We start from the raw sequence: 22439 nt of genomic DNA on the forward strand, positions 1-22439 counted from the left end.
ACCCCATGCATATTCACAATCTCTTCCACGCATGCTAATATTCTTACTCGTTTTTGTCTTATTCTTCCTTTTCTCGTGAATGTCCACCCATCCCACCATTCTCTTTGGTGGTCTTTAAACCTCCTGGCATTTATCGTTTTTGCTCCTCCATAAGCCTAGACCCTTGTATAAATACTCTTCCAGCTTTATGTGAGAGCTCGATTTTGCGTGGAATGCACAAGTCCATTTTTTTTTATAATCTCGGAGTGGCACGACACTGCATATATCAGAGCTGTCCTCACCATGACATTGCAAGGCATCAATGCCATTGTTACCTTTCTCCAAGGTGATAGGTCATCCATTTCTTATTTTAAACATTGGTAATTTCCACCATAATCATCTCCTGAGAATGGATGGAGTTCTACAAGTTCTTTGGACTTCTCATGGGTATGTAACATTTTATGTAAATTTGTCTACCTCTTTTCTCCACAACATCGATGCTCATGGAAGATGTGACGCAGAGCATGAACTGACAAGCAGAGCAGCAGAGAAACTCTTGGACACAATTCTTCTTATTCTTTCTTAAACGGCCCAAACTATTCCCAGGTTCTTGTTGGATTGGCCTGAGGAAGTCTTTGGCCCAATTTTTTCATGAACTGGCTGATAAGGTCTGACACATTCGACTAAGTAGTTAGGGTAGGAATTTGGAATTTGGCCATGGTACCAGCGATAACTGGCCTACTCTTTGGGAAGGACACCATGGGAACTATAATGTCCACAAACTAATTTCGGCAGATGCAAGGACAATTTCCCGTCCATCCGAGAGATGGCACACACATGGATGAATTATCATGCTTGTGGAACACCCGGATGACAGTTTTTTGCTGGGCCAAGATTCTAACCCAGGCTATACAGCTTCGAGGCAAGTGTGCGTACGTCTAGCCCAATCTACAAGCCCCAAAAGGACTTGTCGTGATGAAATTACAAGAATTAGCTGAACTGTAATCCCTTGCATGCCGGTGTTTGACATGCAGGGTGGTTTATCAATGTTTCCCTTGGACGGATATTAAACTGGGAATTAGTTCGTGGAAGTTAAAGATCCCACTGTGTCCCTCGTGAAGAGTAGGTGAGCTATCATCTGCACCCTGGCCAAATTCCAAATTCCTGCCCTGACCTCATGTGTTGGAGTGGCGACCCGTCTCGGATCATAACCTCAGCCCAAAAAATTGCTTCAGCAGAACCAATGCTCTCTTTAGAGCATGGTACATTATCTGATGAGAGAGAGAGAGAGAGAGAGGGGGAGAGAGGGGGAGAGAGAGAGAGAGAGAGAGAGAGAGAGAGAGAGAGAGAGAGAGAGAGAGAGAGAGAGAGAGAGAGAGAGAGAGAGAGAGAGAGAGAGAGAGAGAGAGAGGGAGAGAGAGAGAGAGAGAGAGAGAGAGAGGAGAGAGAGAGAGAGAGAGAGAGAGAGAGAGGAAGATGCAGAGAGAGAGGAAGATGCAGAGAGAGAGAGAGAGAGAGAGAGAGAGAGAGAGAGAGAGAGAGAGAGAGAGAGAGAGAGAGAGAGAGAGAGAGAGAGAGAGAGAGAGAGAGAGAGAGAGAGAGAGCCGACCAGACTTGTGGAGTATGTACATACGTGCAGAAAAAGACACAGGACAAGATTGGATTTGACGAGAGAAACACTGCTGGTGACCTTGGGGGAAGTGACATAACCAGACTCGGTGGTATAATAGTTAGAGTATCTGATCTGGGTCTGGGAGATCAGCGGATATAACCCCGGCAGAGTCATACCAAAGACTTAAAAAATGGTGTGTGCTGCTTCCTTGCTTGACACTCAGTATTTAAAGGATAGAGCATGGAAAAAAACCTGAGAGGTTGGCATTCATGTGGAGGACGAAATTCCTCCTTGATTGCCCTGCTAAGCGTGGAGATAAAAGTGATGTCATAAGATGACATCACTGGCACACGGAGTACTCTGGGAAGTGATATCACTTCCCCAATTGTAGCAGCTGTGGTTGTGTGAAAGTCAAGTATGGTGTTCTCTTTTATCTGTGCATACTGTATGTGTGTGAGTGATTTATGTTGCAGCTCCTCCAAGAACATAAAAGCCTGTAAACAAATATAAATAAACCACTAATAGGCGTTCACAACCATCCTTGACCATGTTGTGGAATGTCGGCCAGGGTCCTCACTTTTCTTTTTGTTCTGCCCTCAAATTTTCACCTTTATTCACTTTTAAATTTGTTTTCCACGCAAACGCTTGAGAGATTGACACAAAACTTTCAACATAAGAGCACCTACTCATATAAGTTATTTTTTAAACCAAAGTTACATGATGGTTGGATGGAAAATGCGGCTGGCGTTCCAAAAAGTCTGGTTGCTGTTGGCATGGGCTGCAGGTTCTTTCACATGTCTATACCAATAATAGGCAATGTGTGTGTGTGTGTGTGTGTGTGTGTGTGTGTGTGTGTGTGTGTGTGTGTGTGTGTGTGTCATTCCGTATGGGGTTTCAGAATGTGGAATGGAGTCCTCCCATGGTGGGCTCAAAGTATCCACCTTCATTTCAGTAAGGGGTCACGATTCATGGACCAAGCTCTGAAGTTTTCTGTTCTAAAAGTTTTGTGCCGAGGGCTCTCTTCAGGATCGTTACTGAGCCCAGGACAACTTCCAACTGCAGTTTGTTTGTAGTGATATTCCCAGGAATGGTTTTAGATATATGTGAGGTTCTTCATCATCACTGGTCCAACTTTGGCATTCTTCAGCTTCCAGAATCTTTTCACTTCATGTTTGAGGTCTTGGTATTTGGTAATTTTCTTGATTTCTGCATCGTTCGTCCAAAATCACCGGTATTAACACTTCACTTAGCAATGCATTCTTCTCTTCTTTTTGCACCAAAGTATGATATCTGGTCGCAATGCTTTGTTTTCAATGTTCACGCCCGACGGGATCATTAGGATGTACATGAGAAGTACTTCAATGTTTTCAGTGATTGCTTTTTGTTCATTTTCCCACAAATTTTCTGAACTGGAATATCAAAGTTTTTGCAGATGTGGCAGCGGATTACTTTACAAACTCTGTTGTGTCGTGTGTACAGCTCTTCAGACAATTTTTTTTCGTGTTTGGTCATTATGCATCACATATCATTCTCTTTGCTAACACCACCTCAACCCCTCACTTGTCGTTTTTTTTTCCCTCTTCCCCCCCCACCCTTCCCTCTCACTTGGTCCCCTCCTCACTTCCCCCTCATAAAATGCAGCCCTCTCCTCCCACACCTCTTTCTCTCTCTTGCTGTCTCTGCCTGTGTGTCTGTCTCTCTTTCTCTCTGTCTCTGCCTGTGCGTCTGTCTCTCTGTCTCTGCCTGTGTGTCTGTCTCTGTCTCTCTGTCTCTCTCTCTCTATCTCTCTCTCTCTCTCTCTCTCTCTCTCTCTCTCTCTCTCTCTCTCTCTCTCTCTCTCTCTCACACACACACACACACACACACACACACACACACACACACACACACGCACCCCTCCCTCCCACAGTGAGTAGCAAAATTTGGTGAGGTGTCACTCTCCCCACCTCCCCCCAGCTTCCCCTTCCTCATCTTCTCTGCCTCCCCTCCAGCCTCTTACCTTCTACCTGCCTCCTCTCTCTCTCCCTCCCTCTTTCTCCCACCCCCCCCATTTATTGTCCGTCAGTGAAGCAATGGGTTGCATTTGCTAGTCATTAATCAGCAGAATAAATAGCTACGTACCTCCTGGAATATTTTAGGTACCACCAGCATCATGTTGTGATGTTCTCTCTCTCTATCTCTCTCTCTCTCTCTCTCTCTCTCTCTCTCTCTCTCTCTCTCTCTCTCTCTCTCTCTCTCTCTCTCTCTCTCTCTCTCTCTCTCTCTCTCTCTCCCCTCTCTCTCTCTCCCCCCACCTCTTTCTCTCTCTCTCCCCCCCTTCTCTCTCTCTTGTCAACCGGGTAATTGAGAGTATATTCACCCTCTCCTCCACCCCATGATATCCCAACCAAAAGGAGTTTGTCTGTGCTCTATCCTTTAAATGCTGAGCATCATTACAGGAAGCAGCACATACCATTTTCAAAGTGTCTGGATTGGTATCCGACCATTGACCTACCAGACTCAGAGATGCTCTCGCCACCAATGCCACTGAGTCTGGTTTTAATAAGTATTCTGTAGTTGTGCAAGTTGTCAAAGTGGCTGACTGTGTCATGATCATTTGGAGTGAGAGCCTTATAATAATCAAGAAGTATAAGTTATGGAATTTTTGATTGCATTTTTAAATGGAATATAATTCAGGTGGGAGTTGGCGGTGAGAGTGGGAATGTGACAGCTCTCTCATTTTTTTCCATGCCCCTCAAGAAATCTTTGGTGGCCAATTATCTTAGTAATGCAGCAGCCTTTGTTTTCAGTCCTAAGCTGGGTCTGCCAAGCATCTCGTGTGGGCAGCTGGCACATAAGGCCTTGCAAAAGCCACCATGGGATCTGTAAAGTCCACTCGTGAATACTATTATAGGGTGCACCCAGCTTAATATTTCACTGATGAATGTCACACTCATTGATGCAACACAATGCCTGCAAAACTACAACGCGACAGTTGATAGTTGCATTGGGAATTGAACCAAGACTAGTAGTGCGGCAACTTGGCATAACAATTGTGCATTTTGTGAGGAAAGCACCAAATTTGGCAGACGAGTAGCCTAACATATTATGAACAGATTTGGATATTAGGCCATCTCAAATTCAGCCGCTGATGGCTGTGGCAGCCATTTTCCACTGCCATCAAAAATTTTGAGATGGCCCAACATCCAAATCTGTTCATAATATGATAGGCTACTAGTGTGCCAAATTTGGTGCTTTCCTCACAAAATGCACAATTGTTATGCTATATTTAGCTACGTTGCCCCACTATAGGTCACTCAAAGGTATACGAGATACATGATACCACGAAGCGATAGTGTCATGATAGATAGAAAAGGTGGTATAAGTTGCGTGGCGATTTCGAAAATCTGTTTACACGTCGTCTCTAATCCAAGTAATTCGCTGCTTTTGAGACCAATGATATATTCCAATAAAATTAAAGTTAATGATGTCATCACCATTTTGTGCAGTTTGTCACATTATCACCACGTATGGCATCTGTAAAGGTTTTAGCAAACAATGAAGAAGGGGTCAGACACTACTACTCATCTCTTTTTTTTGCATTTAAAAATAATTATCAGGGTTTTGAATCGAAACTGCATATTAAAGAAACAGTAGAATTGAGAAAGGAAGCCACTGTTAGATTAAATTCCAGTATGTCTGTTTTAGTACTGCAATAATATTCATTTGTATCATATGTATATATATATATATATTTTTTTTTTATACAAGAGTTCAGCCTCACGAAATTCTGTAAATGTAATAACTGGATGCATGGATCACTGACTTTTCTCGATCGAGTGAGGAAGTGTTGTGGTTGGGGGGGGGAGGGGGAGGGGGGTGAAGTGGGGTCAAGTAGGAGGCTAATTTAGTTTTAGGGGGTTTTCGCATAAAGAGAGAGGGAGACAAGTTATAGTTCACCCACTACTCAGAAAGCCCCAACAGTGGATCCATGCTTGATTCACAGACCCTTCACACTCCTTGTCTGCCAACAATTCTTCCATATGTGCCTGCATTTCCAAAAAAATGTCACGCCTTTTAACCACCCGTTCCTTTGCCACCACACAAGCGTTGCCTCTACCCATTTTCTGGAGCCTGGTGTTGGCTCAGTGCTGAGGGTGGCAGCTTGGAATCCTCGGGTCCCAAGTTCAAGCCCTGTTGGCCACTGATTTAATACACCGGGGGGTTGACTCAGCCTGTCATCCTTCTGAGGTCGGTGAAATGAGTACCAGTGTGTACTGGTAGAGGGGCACTACATCAGTGACACAGTCGTGCTTCCAATAAATGATAGCTGCCATACGCAATAAGAATAAGACTCTTTTTCTCAATCAGCGCATCATCGTGGTGTCACCTGCTTTACCCATTTCAATTCCCTCTTGGAAGTAATTGCATTGCTCGATGGATAAGTCTGTAGCTCTGTTGCATCTTTCATGCGTTTGAATTTTCAGACAATGCCTCATCCCACACCACCATATTCCCTGGGTCCTTTTACCTGCATTTCCATGTTTACCTCCACAACACTGGGTATAACACCCTGCTCAATTACACACAGCAACATCCTTACCAACCTCATATGGCCAATGATTATTTTCACTCACATCTATCATCATCATCATCATCATCATCAACCTGAACAACCGTCCCTCATGAAAACATAATCCCACTTCAGCCCTAATTCCAGGTTACTTGTGCTGATCTGCCTACAATATGCATCACTGAAAATTCACCATATTAATTCCAACAGCAACATTCGCTGAAGCTTCACCTTCAGTTTTGTCACCTGCCCATCACAAACATTTACCTCCTCCTGCACAGTTAATCAACATATCACTATTGCCAAAAAACATCTATCGGAGCATCCTGATAATCCATGTGAGCATTCAAACTGTAATGTTTGCATCCATACTCGCTTTGAGATGAACTTTCATATGATCTATTACTTCCTGAAACATATGATTAGTCACGACTATGTCTCTCCAGGTCTAGGTGGCACCTAAGTGTTGCTTGTTGAAACAGCCTCAGATGCGACCTGCTAATTTAATCTCTTCGCCTTATATACTGGCTCTGACATTGTAAATGAGTACATTTTAACCATCCTCCCAACAGATTTTTTTTTTTTTTTTTACCACTCGAGGACACAGTATAACAGCCTACTAACATCAACCACTAGGGGGTACTGCTTCACTTCTGAAATGTCACTTAACTGGGGGGGAGGGGTCGGGGGTCGGGACCATGCACAAGGTATGCCATAGGTCAATCCAAACACTTAAGGGAATAGCAAAACAAAATCTTGCACCAAGACAGAAACCACAGCCCAATCACAGGGTCAATTGAAAGTGACCCAGGCAGCCGAATGATTAAATGGCTGGACAGCTGAATGAGGATGATGTTGCATTTCATCAGTCAAATATTTACAGTCGTTGGAAAGTTGAACACCACCATAAATCATGTCGTTTGGAAGGAAACATTTATTGCCGTGCATAACTGAACAGGTGTCAGGAAAGAATTACCCGAAACGTTCACGGGGCAGTTGTAGCATTTCATTTTCTTTTTTCCAGAAGATGGTGGGTGCAGGAACAGCAAGAATACGACACTCCAGCCTCACTGGATACCCCTCAGCCACACCTGTGTTCTGCAGCTTCTCGACAAATACCGGAGCCCGCGTAAGCTGCTTTGCTGTAGGGAACACAACAAAAATGACGAGATTAATAAAATTTTGATGATGTTTATTTATCTGATGGACCAGCCTTGGAATGTTGAGTATAAATGGACATTAAATCCAGGCCGACTGAATCATGATGAAACTCAGGCTTTCGAGTAAATTAGCAATCTCTTCTACAAGTTAAATGTTAGCTTTAATTAATTTCAGTTCACTTGCTTCTGGAAATGGAGTCGACACTTGAACTTGATAAACTCACCATCATCAGAAAATATATATATATATATATATATATATATATATATATATATATATATATATATATATATATATATATGTATATATAATTTTTTTTTTTTTTAATTGTAGCAATTGTAAAATCATTGATGACAACAGACATTGATGGAGCTGGCTATTGGACAGGGTAATGTGGATTATATAAGTATGTCGGAATAAAGTGACATAAAAATATTGGATTAATAAGTTTGCAAAGCTGCAAGCTTCAAAATTCTGATTTGCCTGTGAACAACAACAACAATAAATAGAAATTAAAAAAAACCCCACAACATCCAAAAGAATAAGTTATTTTTATTTAAATGTATTTAGATTCGAATCTAACTTTTGCAAATACTCTTGAACAGGATTACTTTGTCATTTGTAGATGAATTCCAAGAAGTAGTTGAAGAAATTCAGGAATTTCACATCACGTGTTGGGAGTTGGAAAGATAGAAGAATAGGGAGTCAGAGGTGATGGAAAATTGTATAGCATTTTGCAATCTACCTTCTCAGGATAGCTTAGGCAACATAATTTTGGGGTATGACAAGAGGAGGATGTGTATTATATTGGTTTGAGGCACATCCTCAAGCAATGATTTGGAAGAAACCGATATTACGTTATATTTTTGTAGAATTTGGAAAATTATTGTTGGTAATAACCTCTCCTGGCACACTAGTATATCTCTGGCTGCACATTCCTTTCCATAACCACTTAATATTTGTTTGTGTGGTGTGTAAAACACCAAATGATGATGACTTTCCATAACCTCTATTTTCTCCAATATGAATCCACTCATAATCAGCCATCCTGACTCTCTGTTCCTTAAACTGACACCAGGTCAATTGACTGGCTGTCATTTCTGCAACAACCATGCATATGCATTGCAGTTAAGGCTTTCTCTCCACTCGTGAGAAGGCTGAATCCCTCAATTCTATGTTTGATTCCAAATCTTGCGTACCCAACCCCTCACTCTCCAGACCCACCATACCCAGTCACACCCAACTGCTCCTGGACTGTGTCTTTTGCACCTGATAAGCTGGAAAAGATTATAGCAACCCTTGACTCAGATTCGGAAACTGGACCAGATGGCATCAACTCACGTGTCTGAAAAACCTGCTCTGCTGCTCTTGCACATCTTCTCAATGCCCGTTTCACCCTATAATTTGCATTAGGTATTCTTCCTTCTGCTTGGAAAGCAGCTAACATCACGGTATTAGATAAAAAAGTGAAAAACGGATCCCCTTAATGACAGACCTATAAGCTAACTTCCAATTATCAGCAAGGTAATGGAATCCATCATCACAGTAAAAAGGAAATCCTTCCTTTTTTCCAATGGCCTCATATCAGATCACCCATTCGGATTCAGCCCAGGTCACTCCACCTTGGACATGCTGCTCTTACTCTCCCAACAATGTATGGAGGCCCTCAATTTAAGTCATGCGAACAGGGTCATCTCTCCAACATATCCTGAGCTGTCAATACAGTCTGGCATCCAGCCTTGTTCTCCAAACTTTCTGCCTGTGGCATCCAAGGCAAACTACTACACACATGGCTTTCTGACTTCCTCTACTCTCGTAGCCAACACGTGGCACTCAACAGAATCCTTTCATCTCCTGTCCCTGTCAAGATTGGAGTGCCCCAAGACAGTATTCTGGACCAAGTCCTATTCATGATATTCATAAATGATCTCTCTGACTCCCCGGAAAATCCCTTTTTTTCTATTTGCTGATGACTCCACCTTCTGTCCTGACATCCCTCATCCTTCAGACAGGCAGGCTGCAACCTCTTACCTATCTTCAGATCTTGAAAAAAATCACAAGCTGATCAAACACTTGGAATATGTCTTTCAATCAGGACAAATCTCACACTCTCACTCTCCTTTCCGATTGCACCGTATGGGTACACCTTTCCATGTGCTTTCTTAACAATCCTCTTGAGGAAGTTCAGTCATTCAAACTCCTTGGTCTCACTATCAGCCATGATCTTTCTTGGGCAAACCACTTTTCAATGATGGCCTCCAAAGCCAGCTACCAACTGGGCATTCTTCATCATACATGGTCTTTCCTTGGCCAAATTGAACTTTTGACAAACCTTCATTCGCAGATTAATGGAGTAGTGCTCTCTCCTTTCGGCCCTGCCTCACGTCTTGCCTTTCCTTGATGCCGTGGAATGCAAGGCCCTCAAAATCAATGGGATCTCCCACGATGAAGCTGAGTATCTAGGGCTGTTGCTTTTCCATTGCAGACAGGTCGGTACAGACCTCTGTGTTCTACCTCCTCCTTTTGGTGTTGCACCCTCTCTTGGTTCTGTCCCTCACAAGTTTCTGCAGGATGCACATCATCTGCCAGTAATCCTTTTCATGTTAAACTCCCAAAATCCAGGCTGACTGCTCACCTCCACTCATTTGTTCCTCTTTTCTCTCACATGTGGAACAAACTTCCCAAGTCTGTTCAGTCCCATTCTTCCCTCTAGGGTTCAAGACAGATGTTCATCCCCCATCCACACTCATGATCTCCTATACCCCCCAAATTACTCCATTCCCAAGCAAGCCCTTTTTCCAGTTTATTGTGATTCTACCCCTCTCCCTCACCTCTTTTTGTTTGTGAGTTGTCAGTTGATTTGTTACGTCTCCACCAACTAAGGTGGACGGAGGTTGTTTTCACCCCTATTTGTCTGTCTTTGAACACTTTATCTCAAAGAATCCTAAATGCATGGAATGGTGAAACAGCCTGAACAGTCACATTATTTAAGGACTGGTAATCTTCAGGTATCTCTTTGGGTACCATGTGTAGCACTGAAGCCCAATTGCTGGATGAAGGACTGATGATCCCACATTGCAACACAATCAAACTCCTGGCGACCAATACATAATTTCCCGGTTGCTAGTCAGTGAGCACGTGCAAAAACAGGTGGATTGTCGTTGATGGGCGCGTTTTGGACGGGAGGTCATGAAGTACTGTCACATTTGTGTGTGTGTGTGTGTGTGTGTGTGTGTGTGTGTGTGTGTGTGTGTGTGTGTGTGTGTGTGTGTGTGTGTGTGTGTGTGGGGGGGGGGGGATTATACATTCCAATGGAATAAATAGAAATGGATAGGATAGAATGGTCCATGTATGAGTCACTATCCCATCTTGATGTAATAAGCAGGGACACATCAGCTTAGGGATTGTTTTGTTTGAATGTGCACCAAATAGGGGATGGTGCATGGTCATAATTAATTAGGGATTCTGGTTAAGGGAATTCAATGTATAACCCCTTTGTATACATCTACCAGTGGCACTGGGAGGTAGTTAGTGCATGAGAGAAGGGCAGAGCTTGGAGCATCTTTAAAGTGAGAGGAGGAGTGCTTCATCCCCTCCCGAGGGGCGGAGCCTTGAATCACAGCAGAGGGGTGGAGGTTTCATTGTCCCAGGAGGGGAGGAGCCTGAATCAAGCAGGTTCGAGGGGTGAGAGAGGATTGTAAAGGGAAGATCGTAAACCAAGTGAGAAAAAAAGAAGTTCTGAGGAGAACTGATGGAGAGGATCGTGAATTCTGGGGGAGAATCGTCTCTGAGGAGAAAATGAGAGTTGGGGTCTCTGAGGGGAGCTCGTGGAGGATATCGTCTTGCTTGCTTACATGCCTTCGCCCTGAGCCTGTCCGTCTGCCTGCTGTGCTGGCTCTCGGCATCTCTGGGGCTTGTGACGAGAAGAAAATGAACAAGCTGTTTTAATCCGCTGTTCTTCAAGAATCCGACACTATCATCAGAGTAGCATGAAAGGAAGCTCAAAATTTACCAACGACTCGCTAAGAAAATCCTCTGATCTCACACCTTCACGCCACGGAAGATTGATGGCACACCTTGTTTGGTGTTGTTGTTTCATCTGTCATTTTAAACCATCCATAAAATCTGTTATAAAGCGAAAGGAAACAAACATAGTACCAATACCAAATATAGTCTTCTGAAGAAGTTTAAAGAGAAAGAAAACTTTAAAAATGTTAAAAAATAATTATAAAAAACACAAGGATGCAAATCCTTATAGAGAAAAACCACCAATGAAAGCTTTAATATTGGACTTGTCGATAATGAGTGGACACAAGTTTGGGTTACCTCTGCGTAGCAATGGCCGCCGCCATTTTAGCGCGGTCAATACAACTCCTTTACAACGATTTTAACCCCATTCCTTATTTGATACTGTTAATTCGTAATGTTATATATATATATATATATATATATATATATATATATATATATATATATATATATATATATATATACACTGCTAAAATGTGGTTCAATTTTCTGGTTAATCTTAATAACGATGCCAAACATCGTTATGACGTGAAATTAGATGCGTCCTCAAATAATCGACAACTGTTCAACGGAGGAAATTTTACCTTTAACACGTTACATGACCATTTGATAAAGCACATATTAGTTGGATGACGCACACCCCCTTAGAACTTACATGGTGAGTTAAACAAAGACTAATGCCCAGAGATAAACAAAATAGAAAAGAACCTAAAGAGTTGGCTTGCACAAAGTTCTTGCCAAGACTGTGCGGGTACATATTCCATGAATACCATCGAGTTGATGAAATATTTACATGTGTGTGTCCTGTATGTGTACATTTTAATAAAAGCTGTTTGCCATTTCATTTTATGTCTTTTTCTTACAAAATACTTCTAAAAATACATCATTCTACCAGCCAAGCCTGATGTTGGCTTAACTGTTAGCGTGACAGTCTTAAGATTGCAGGATCTTGAGTTTGAGCCCCTGTCTTGCCGTTACCTCCGAGGTCGGCAAAATAAGTGCCAGCATGCTGGTATATTGTGTCGGAGTGGCGACCCATCCAGTATTGTGCCCAATAACCAAGGAGACTGCTCAAGCAGCACCAACGTTCTGCACAGAGTATGGTCACAATGTCCTCCTCCTTGCCGTTACCTAACACCAGGTGGGTTAACTCAGCCTGTCATCCTTCTGAGGTCAGCAAAATGATTACCAGCTTACTGGAAACAGGGGGCACTGCATGAGCAGCAAAGCCACACTCACAGCAGTTATACAACCAGCAACCACAGGCTGCATTCTAAATATAGCACCATAGGTCCTGAAACTCACCTGGATCACGAGCAACATTCAATGACGTCATAAAATATCGACATTTCATTCATGCACAGAATTTGATCATGCGATTGGTTGAATGGAAGCTCTCTCGATGCTGATCACAGTGACACCTTAGGCGAGACGACATGTGCAAAGGGACAAGAGAGGACCCTTTGATACTTGAGGGGCTATGACATCACAACTTTGAAACCACCATTGGAATACATTTGAGAAAGTGTGTCAATAGAACAAGGACAAATGGGTACCACAAGTACGTTTATTTAAGTGAACATTAAGGTTATTTCAGGTGAACAAATATGTACGTGATGGGTCATTCCCGATGCGCATGAGAAAGGTAAGAATTTCACATCCCTACTTTTAGTTTAGGGTCCTATAAGCAGAATACAAAGAAAGTTTCAACACCGATATGTAGGCTCCTGAAATAGAAGATTCATTTTCCAAGCTTTCGAGCAACGCTGTTCTTCGGGCTTTAGAGTTTAATCGAAATCGTGAGTGTAGTTTTAGAGAAGAAAACAAATATCTATTTTGGGGGGTCCAAACCCCCCTGTTGACCCCTGTAATGAGCACAGATTTTGATGCAGTAAATACACTTTGGTACATTACTGGTGATGAAGGTTGTGGTCAAGTGTCATTGAAATCGTATGTGTAGTATCGGAGAAAACGGCAAAAATAAAAAATAAAAATTTCCAAAATGAGCGTATTTTGATGCGGTCAATACACCTTCGTTAGGCATCAGAGATGAAGCTTGTGGCCAAGTTTCCTCAAAATTGTGTGTTTGGTTCAAGTGATTATAATGACTGAAGGGTTTACAAACTCACTGACTGACTGACACTCACTCACTCACTGACGGATAGTGCTCAATCGCAAAAGCTCACTTGACTAAAGTCCAGGTGAGCTTGTAATAATGATTTAACCAGCCTAGATTTCCTTTGCCAGAAGCATTCTTGTGAATTTTAGATCCTCGTGGAGGATCTCTAAGTCTTACTCACGTTGTTGTTCTTCATCTTCTTCTTGTGGACTTTTTTAGGTCCTCATGGAGGATCTCTAAGTCTTACTCATGTTGTTGTTCTTCATCTTCTTCTTTTGGACTTTTTTGTTTCACAGCCTACAGTTTTCATCGAAACTTCCTGAAACTTGGCATACATATGTAAAAATACCCTGCGCAGACAGTCACCATCTCCGATTTTGAAAATTCCTCCTCGAAAAAAAAGTTATGACGTCAAAATATCTCCGCTAATGGAAATCGCCAAAAAATTATCTCCGAAACTTGGCAAGCTTTTTGAATTATGTTTGCGGGAATCAAACAGGGCGTTAGCAGAGATGAATTACCGCACATATAATACAACTATGACGTCATATCAATTTTTATGATGTCATTCCTATTTTTTGTTTCACAACCCAGAGTTTTCATCGGATCTTTGTGAAACTTGCCATGTATATGCAGAAAGCCCACGCGCAGGCAGTAACCATCTCCGATTTTGGAAATTCTTCCTAGAAAAAAAGTTGACATCATAATATCGCCGCTAATAGAAATCGCCTATACCATTATCTCTGAAATTCGGCAAGCTGTTTGAATTTAGTTTGCGGGAATCAAGCCAGGCATTAGCACAGATAATTTATCACAAACCTGATACATCACAATGACGTCATAATCGTTTTTATGACATCATCATTAAGAGGACGAGGATCTTAGCTCAATTGAGCTTGTTGTTTTAAAAGTTCGGATTTTTTTCTACAGGAATTGCAATGCATTTATTTTTGTATGAATATTTGGCTTTAATGGTTTTAATTGATTCTCTTGCACAAGTTCCACTTACATGTCAGGTACCCTGCATGAGGTACTCACTGAGACATGCAAAACGAACTGAAAACTGTGCTTTATCTGTGTGCACCATCTATGTGCGTTCCTTTTGCGAGTTCCAAGATGGCCGTGCAACGGCTTCACAGTTGTGTGCACGTTCATGGGCTGACCCTCTATCCACTCAGGATGATCGAGATCAGTGTTGGAGACTGCAGACGTCATTTGTTACATCCCCTGTTAACCAATACGGGAAAGGAATTTGAATATTTTCTGCAGTTACCATTAACACAAATTAATTTTCACAATTTAGAGAAAGTAGACGCGATGCCAAAAACCAAAATCGATAGTAATTTACATTTTCATAATTTGGAAACTCTCCGCGACATTCCCAGAGGTCTGGCTATCTGTTGTTAAGGACGCGGTGACCGCCTAGAAACCGATAGGCCCTGCCCATCATCAGGTGTGTTTCTACTGACGTGAAATTGATGAAGAAATGCAACATAAATGTCTGAGTGGTTACATTTGAGCTGTGTGGTCATTTAAAACGAAGAACATGTCCTGCAAACATTTGTAAACTTAGGTGATTTGATTGAGAGGAAGGAATGAGGTTAGAATACCTTCAAAGAATTAAAGTGCTTGTTTGAGTTGTGATTTTAACAGATTTTGAGGCTGTATGAAGATGAATGAAGGAAAGTTATTGTAACGTTTCCACTCGGAGGGTTGCTCAAGGAAGTCGGCAATGAGGAAAACTCATGTGTGCTGGATGGGACGCTGAACGGAAAGAAGGCGACGGAACTGAGAGAAAAAGAAAACACAAACGATGGGATCCCAAGTTAGTCTTCTCGAAGACGTCGGTGTTTGTGGAAAATAAAGCATGTTTTCAATGCAGGGTTCATGGCGCCAGAAACCGGATCATGTCAATGCAGGGGTCATGGTGCTGATATCCGGATCCACATCAATGCAGGGTTCAAGGTGCCGACATCCGGATCCATGTCAATGCAGGGTTCATGTTGCCTAGATCCAGCTCCATGTCAATGCAAGGTTCATGTTGCCTAGATCCGGATACATGTCAATTCAGGGTTCATGGTGCCAGGATCTGAATCCATGTCAATTGAAGGTTCATGTTGTCTAGATCCGGCTCCATGTCAATGCAAGGTTCAAGGTGCCTCAATCCGGATACATGTCGATGCAGGGTTCATATTGCCTAGATCCGGATACATGTCAATGCAGGGTTCATGGTGCCAGGATCCGGATCCATGACAATGCAAGGTTCATGTTGCCTAGATCCGGCTTCATGTCAATGCAAGGTTCAAGGTGCCTCAATCCGGATACATGTCGATGCAGGGTTCATATTGCCTAGATCCGGATACATGTCAATGCAGGGTTCATGGTGCCAGGATCCAGATCCATGTCAATGCAAGGTTCATGGTGCCTGGATCCGGATACATGTCGATGCAGGGTTCATGTTGCCTAGATCCGAATACATGTCGATGCAGGGTTCATGGTGCCAGGATCCGGATCCATGTCAATGCAAGGTTCAAGTTGCCAAGATCCGGATGCATGTCAATGCAAGGTTCATGTTGCCTAGATCCGGTACATGTCGATGCAAGGTTCATGTTGCCGAGATCCGGAAACATGTCGATGCAGGGTTCATGGTGCCGATATCCGGATACATGTCGATGCAGGGTTCATGTTGCCTACATCCGGATACATGTCGATGCAGGGTTCATGGTGCCGATATCCGGATACATGTCGATGCAGGGTTCATGTTGCCTACATCCGGAAACATGTCGATGCAGGGTTCATGTTGCCTTGATCTGGATCCATGTCGATGCAGGGTTCATGTTGCTTCGATCCGGATATATGTCGATGCAGGGTTCAAGGTGCTTAGATCTGGATACATGTCGATACAGGGTTCAAGGTGCCGAGATCCGGATACATGTCGATGCAGGGTTCATATTGCCTAGATCCGGATACATGTCAATGCAGGTTTCATGGTGATGATATCCGGATCCATGTCAATGCAGGGTTCATGGTGCTAACATCCAGATCCATGTCAATGCAGGGTTCATTGCACTGAGACCGGGATCCATTGCAATGCAGGGCTCATGGCACCGATACCAGAATCCATGCCAATGCAGCTCCCACGGTGCCGAGACTGGTATGTAAACCAATGCAGTGCTCATGGTGCCGAGGTCCGGATCCACTTCAATGCAATACGCATGGTGCCGAGATCCGGATCCACATCAATGCAGGGCTCTTGGTGCTGAGATCCGGATCCACATCAACGCAGGGCTCATGGTGCTGAGATCCGGATGCAAGTCAATGCAGTGCTCATGGTGTCGAGATCTGGATCCACATCCATGCAGGGCTCATGGTGCCAAGACCAGGATCCATCCCAATGCAGGGCTCATGGCGCCGAGACCGTGATCCATGTCAATACAGGGCTCATGGCAGAGAGAAAGGGATCCATGTCAATGTGGACTCATGGTGCTGAGACCGTGATCCATGTCAATACAGGGCTCATGGCAGAGAGAAAGGGATCCATGTCAATGTGGGCTCATGGTGCCGAGACTGGGATCCAAGTGAATACAAGGCTTATGGCGCCGAGAACGGGATCCATCCCAATGTAGCTCCCACGGTGCCGATACCGGGATTCAACCCAAGGCAGTGCTCATGGTGCTGAGGTCCGGATCTACATCAATGCAATACGCGTGGTGCCAAGATCCGCATCCACATCAGCGCAGGGCTCATGGTGCCGAGATCCGGATCCAAGTCGAAGCAATGGTCATGGTGTCGAGATCTGGATCTACGCCCATGCAGAGCTAATGGTGCCGGGACCGATATCCATCCAAATGCAGGGCTCATGGTGCTGAGACTGGGATCCACGTCAATGCAGGGCTCATGGCAGAGAGAAAGGGATCCATGGAAATGTGGGCTCATGGTGCCGAGACCGGGATCCATCCCAATGCAGGGCTCATGGCACCGAGACCGGGATCCATCCCCATGCAGGGCTCATGGTGCTGGGAACCAGGATTCATCGAAATTTAGGGCTAATGTTGCTGAGACCGGGATCCATCCCAATCCAGGGCTCATGGTGCCGAGACCGGGATCCATCCCAATGCTGTGTTCACGGTGCCGAGACCTGGATCCATCCCAATGCAGGGAACATGGTGCTGGGACTGAGATCCATCCCAATGTAGGTCTCCTGGTGCCGAGACCGAGATCCATCCCAATGCAGGTCTCATGGTGCAGAGACCAGGATCCATCCCAATGCAGGGCTCATGGTGGTGTGACCGGGATCCATACCAATTCAGGGCTCAAGGTGCCGAGACCAGGATCCATTCCAATTCAGGACTCATTGTGCCAAGACCAGGATCCATCTCATTGCAGGGCTCATGGTGCCGAGACCATGATCCATCCCAATGCAGCTCTCATGATGCCAAGACCAGGATCCATCCCAATGCAGGGCTCATGGTGCAGAGGACGGGATCCATCCCGATGCAGGGATCATGTTGCCAAGACCGGCTTCCATCACAATGCAGGGCTCATGGTGCCGAAACCATGATCCATGTCAATACAGCACTCATGGCAGAGAGATAGGGATCCATGTCAATGTGGGCTCATGGTGCTGAGACCGGGATCCATCCCAATGCAGCTCTCATGATGCCAAGACCAGGATCCATCCCAATGCAGGGCTCATGGTGCAGAGGACGGGATCCATCCCGATGCAGGGATCATGTTGCCAAGACCGATAACCATCCCAATGCATGGCTCATGGTGCCGAAACCATGATCCATGTCAATACAGCACTCATGGCAGAGAGATAGGGATCCATGTCAATGTGGGCTCATGGTGCTGAGACCGGGATCCATCCCAATGCAGGGATCAGAGCACCGAGACCGGGATTCATCCCAATGCAGGGATCATGGTGCTGAGAACCGGGATCCATCCAAATTTAGGGCTAATGTTGCCGAGACAGAGAAGCATCCCGATGCAGTGCTCATGGTGTCAAGACCTGGATACATCCCAATGCAGGGCTCATGGTGCCAAGACCGGGATCCATCCAATGCAGGGCTCAGGCTGCCATGACCGGGATCAATCTCAATGCTGCGCTCATGGTTCTGAGAGTGGGATCCTTCCCAATGCTGCACTCATGATGCTGAGACCGAGATCCATCCCAATGCAGCGCTCATGGTGCCGAGAGTGAGATCCATCTCATTGCAGAGTTCCAGCCCAATGCAGCACTCATGGTGCCAATACCGAGATCCATCCCATTGTAGAATTCCATCCCAATGCAGTGCTCATGGTACCGAGACCGAGATCCATCCCATTACATAGTTCCAGCCCAATGCAGCACTCATGGTGCCAAGACTGAGATCCATTCCAATGCAGAGATCCATCCAAATTCAGCGCTCATGGCACCGAGACTGAGATCCATCCCAATGAAGAGTTCCATCCCAATGCAGGGCTCTTGGTGCCAAGACCGGGATCCATCCCAATGTGACACTCATGGTGCCAAGACCGTGACCCATCCCAATGCAGCACCTATGGTTTCGAGACCGAGATCCATCCCAATGGAGCGCTCATAGTGCCGAGACCGAGATCCATTGGAGGTCCATCCCAATGCAGGGTTAATGGTGCTGAGACCGAGATCCATCCCAATGCAGGATCCATGGTACTGAGACTGAGATCCATCCCAATGCTGGGTTCATGGTGCCGTGACTGAGATCCATCTCAATGCAGGGTTTATGGTTCTGAGACCGAGATCCTTCCCAATGTAGGGCTGATTGTGCCGAGTCTGAGATCCAGGGCTCATGGTGCCGAGACCAAGATCCAGAAGTCATGGTGCTGAGGCTGAGATCCATCCCAATGTGACGATCCATTACAATGGCACATACCATAGAAAGAGGCCTTTTCTATGCCCCTGTCATTTTCCCCAAAAATCCTCAATCAAGGATTACCTGAATAGAACGATGAACAATGTACTTTTGCTCAAAGGAAATACTTTGTACCTTTGTTTCACCCAAACCACACCAAGGAGGGTCATCTAAGGATAAATTCGTCCACGCGGGAGAAAAGAAAATGATGACATTATCGGTTAAATTGTTCGGCAGCCATATTTTTTTTTTAGTAACCTTCGAAAATCTTCTTCTCTGAAATGGCTGAACTGATCGAGGTGAAACGTTACACGTAAGACCACTCAAAATGTTCACAGGACATCATAGGTCACATGGTTTGGCAGCCATTTTGGACTCACCTAAAAACCTATAAAAATCTTCTCCAGAATGGCTGGACAGATCAAGAGGAAACTTTACACACATTCCCCAGGCCTTGGGGATACCAAAGTATTCTGGGTTCAAAAAAAAATAAAAAATATATAAAAAAGAACCCACATCAAAAGCATTAAATAATTCTGGCGTCCGGGATAAAATAAATCAACATGCATCCAATCAGGTTGGACTTAAAAACAACTGGGTTCTTGTTGATATATATTTTTTTAATGCGGTTCACTTGGCTCTGCCTGGATGGGTTTGAGGATAGAGGAGTAGCAGTTGAAACTGAAATTGATTTTAATCTCATTCTGAATTAAAATGAATAATAATAAACATCATGGGTCAAGGTCAAATGCCTGGTAAAAGAGGGGTTGCATCAAAGCGGGCCATCTTGGTACCCGGTCATCACTACTAGCAGATAAAGTGGCAGTTCAAATTATGTCTATTATTAATTATGAAACACATCAGTGCACAAACACCACACAAAATACATGACACAAAAATACACAAACACCACACAAAACAAGTCCTGGCGAAGGTCTGCAATCTCTGATTGCTCTTTTTCTTGTTTATTAAGATATTCTTCTCTATACTCGCCCATTTGCCTCTTCCTCACAAAATATAACAGTACTATTGAAGAAATATAGTCCATTTTTACCTCTGCCACCGAAGGTGGACAGAGGTTATGTTTTTACGCCTGTCTGTCTCTTTGTTTGTCTGTGTGCAGGATATCTCAAAAATTTGTGAACCTGTTTGGATGAAATTTTGTGGACAGGTTGTGTATGTGACAGACAAATTCATAAGATATTGGTGAAAATCTGGATCCGAATCTGGACACTAGAATATTTAAAATGATTCTTCATCTTTTGAGAGATAGGGCCAAAAACGAGATATAGCAAGATATTTCAAAAGGTTGTGGACAGATTCGGCCAAAACTTGGTGGATATGTATGTGTGACAAGGAAGAATTGATTCAATTTTGGTGAAAATCCGACTCCGGATCCGGTTATGAGATTCTTTTTATTTTTCAAGTTATTCTTCATCGTTGAGAGACGGGTCCAAAAACGATATATAGAACATTTCAAAAAGTTGTGGACGAATTGCGATAAACTTAGATGAGTTGGTTAGGTGCCAATAATAAGCTGTTTAGATTTTTGTTAAGTTCCGGATGCAGATCCAGCCTATTAAGAGGATACACAATGTAAACTGTTCAGCCTGGTGGAGGTATGCGCTCTACCGAGTGCCGTTTTAGTGAAGGAATGTTTTGGATTCTGTCGACATGAACAAGCCATTAGATTTGAATATTGTGATGCAGATACTGTACCTCATAAGTAAGTATTATTTGAATGGTGAAAAATCTCACATCGAGTGTGATTATTTAAAAAAAAACACACTATACGTACATAATTAACATTTACAGTGATCTCAGCTGAGCTCTGACAGAATTGCTACTCACAAGATATCACGTCAATGTCTGAGTCCTAATTTACCAAGACCGTGGCAAAACAGAAATTGTGTTTCCATACCGACGACACTGAGCTGCAGTGAGAAGGAGCTCTGCCCAGCTTGATTCGATGCCACGCAGGTGTATGTGCCAGAGTCCGAGACTGCAAGTGACTCGATGATGAGTGAATGGATGCCATTTTCCCTCACAAGCATTTTGTGCGTAGGATCAGGGTGCAGTGGTCTACCATTCAGTTGCCAACTGAGGTCCGGTGTTGGCAAGCCACTCACCTATCACAGCATCAAAATAAACAACAGCATTATGGTTATTATTATGCTTCCCAGAGAGAGCCATTATGTGCTTAGTCCTGATGGTGTCCCACTTTATGGGAAAAAAAAATGTTTGGTTTCATGATGAGACAGTTTCTAGTGCTACCAATTGGCTAATATTACGAGTTGGCTTTATGAGGAACCATCAGCGATCTCCGATCGCAGCCCTCTAGTTTATCCAGAAATTCATGAAGTTGGTTACATTTTTGTCCTTTTGGGGTATTATTTTCATCTTTAGAGAGGTTTAAAAATATCTTTAATGAAGGTATCTGGATTTAATAACACACACCTTTTGTGAGTAAAAATGTTAACTATTAGTACACAATTGCAAAGACCAATGGAGATATTTAAATAATATAAGAAAAGAGAACACATGATAAACATGCCATCATTAACTGTGGCATCGTTAAAAGAATAAATCAGATAAAAGTGAAAAATCACAATGACCATATCAGCCCCATGCTCTGTCTGTATAAGCATTTTCACAAAGTGAATAGTTAAATATGTCAAAATAGTATCGCTTGGAAAATTTTTAACAATGCATTTATGAAAACAAATGGGCTGGCAGGACTCCTCGAGGTACAGACACTCACCTCAAAGCTGTTTAGTCTGGGTTTAAATGTTGACCCAGCGATATGAACTGTCATCCCGGTGTTTTACATACTCGGTGATTTATCAATGTGTGTGTCGTCCCTCGGATGGACATTAAACTGGGTGTGCTTTCTGCCAGAATTAGTTGGTGGTGGTTAAAGATTCCACGGTGTCCTTTGCGAAGGGTAGATGAGCTATCACTGGCACCATGGCCAAATTACAAATTGCTGCAATAACCTTATCGAACATCAAGGCCTGGCCAATCAGTTCGTGAAAGACTTGGACCAAGCTTTCCCTGACCAACCCCACAAGAACGTGGGAACAATTGTGGCCATTAAAGAAGATGATTTATGAA

General features: G+C 43.7%; 1 protein-coding gene across 7 annotated transcripts in view; it reads right to left on the reverse strand.

Annotated features, from left to right (window-relative positions):
* LOC147026493 (palladin-like) overlaps positions 1 to 22439 on the reverse strand; it is a 264027-nt gene that overhangs the window by 20385 nt on the left and 221203 nt on the right. For all 7 annotated transcript variants that reach the window (XM_085881959.1, XM_085881962.1, XM_085881961.1 and 4 more), the window contains 2 exons: positions 21247 to 21454; positions 7120 to 7285 (listed from right to left, as the gene is read on the reverse strand). In XM_085881959.1, coding sequence (XP_085738085.1) covers positions 7120 to 7285; positions 21247 to 21454 — 374 coding nt within the window. The remainder of the gene's footprint in view (positions 1 to 7119; positions 7286 to 21246; positions 21455 to 22439) is intronic.

Source organism: Eptatretus burgeri, chromosome 5, assembly GCF_056783735.1.
Source record: "Eptatretus burgeri isolate ZD-2024b chromosome 5, Ebu_testis_v1, whole genome shotgun sequence".
In the NCBI taxonomy this organism is placed as follows: Eukaryota; Metazoa; Chordata; class Myxini; order Myxiniformes; family Myxinidae; genus Eptatretus; species Eptatretus burgeri.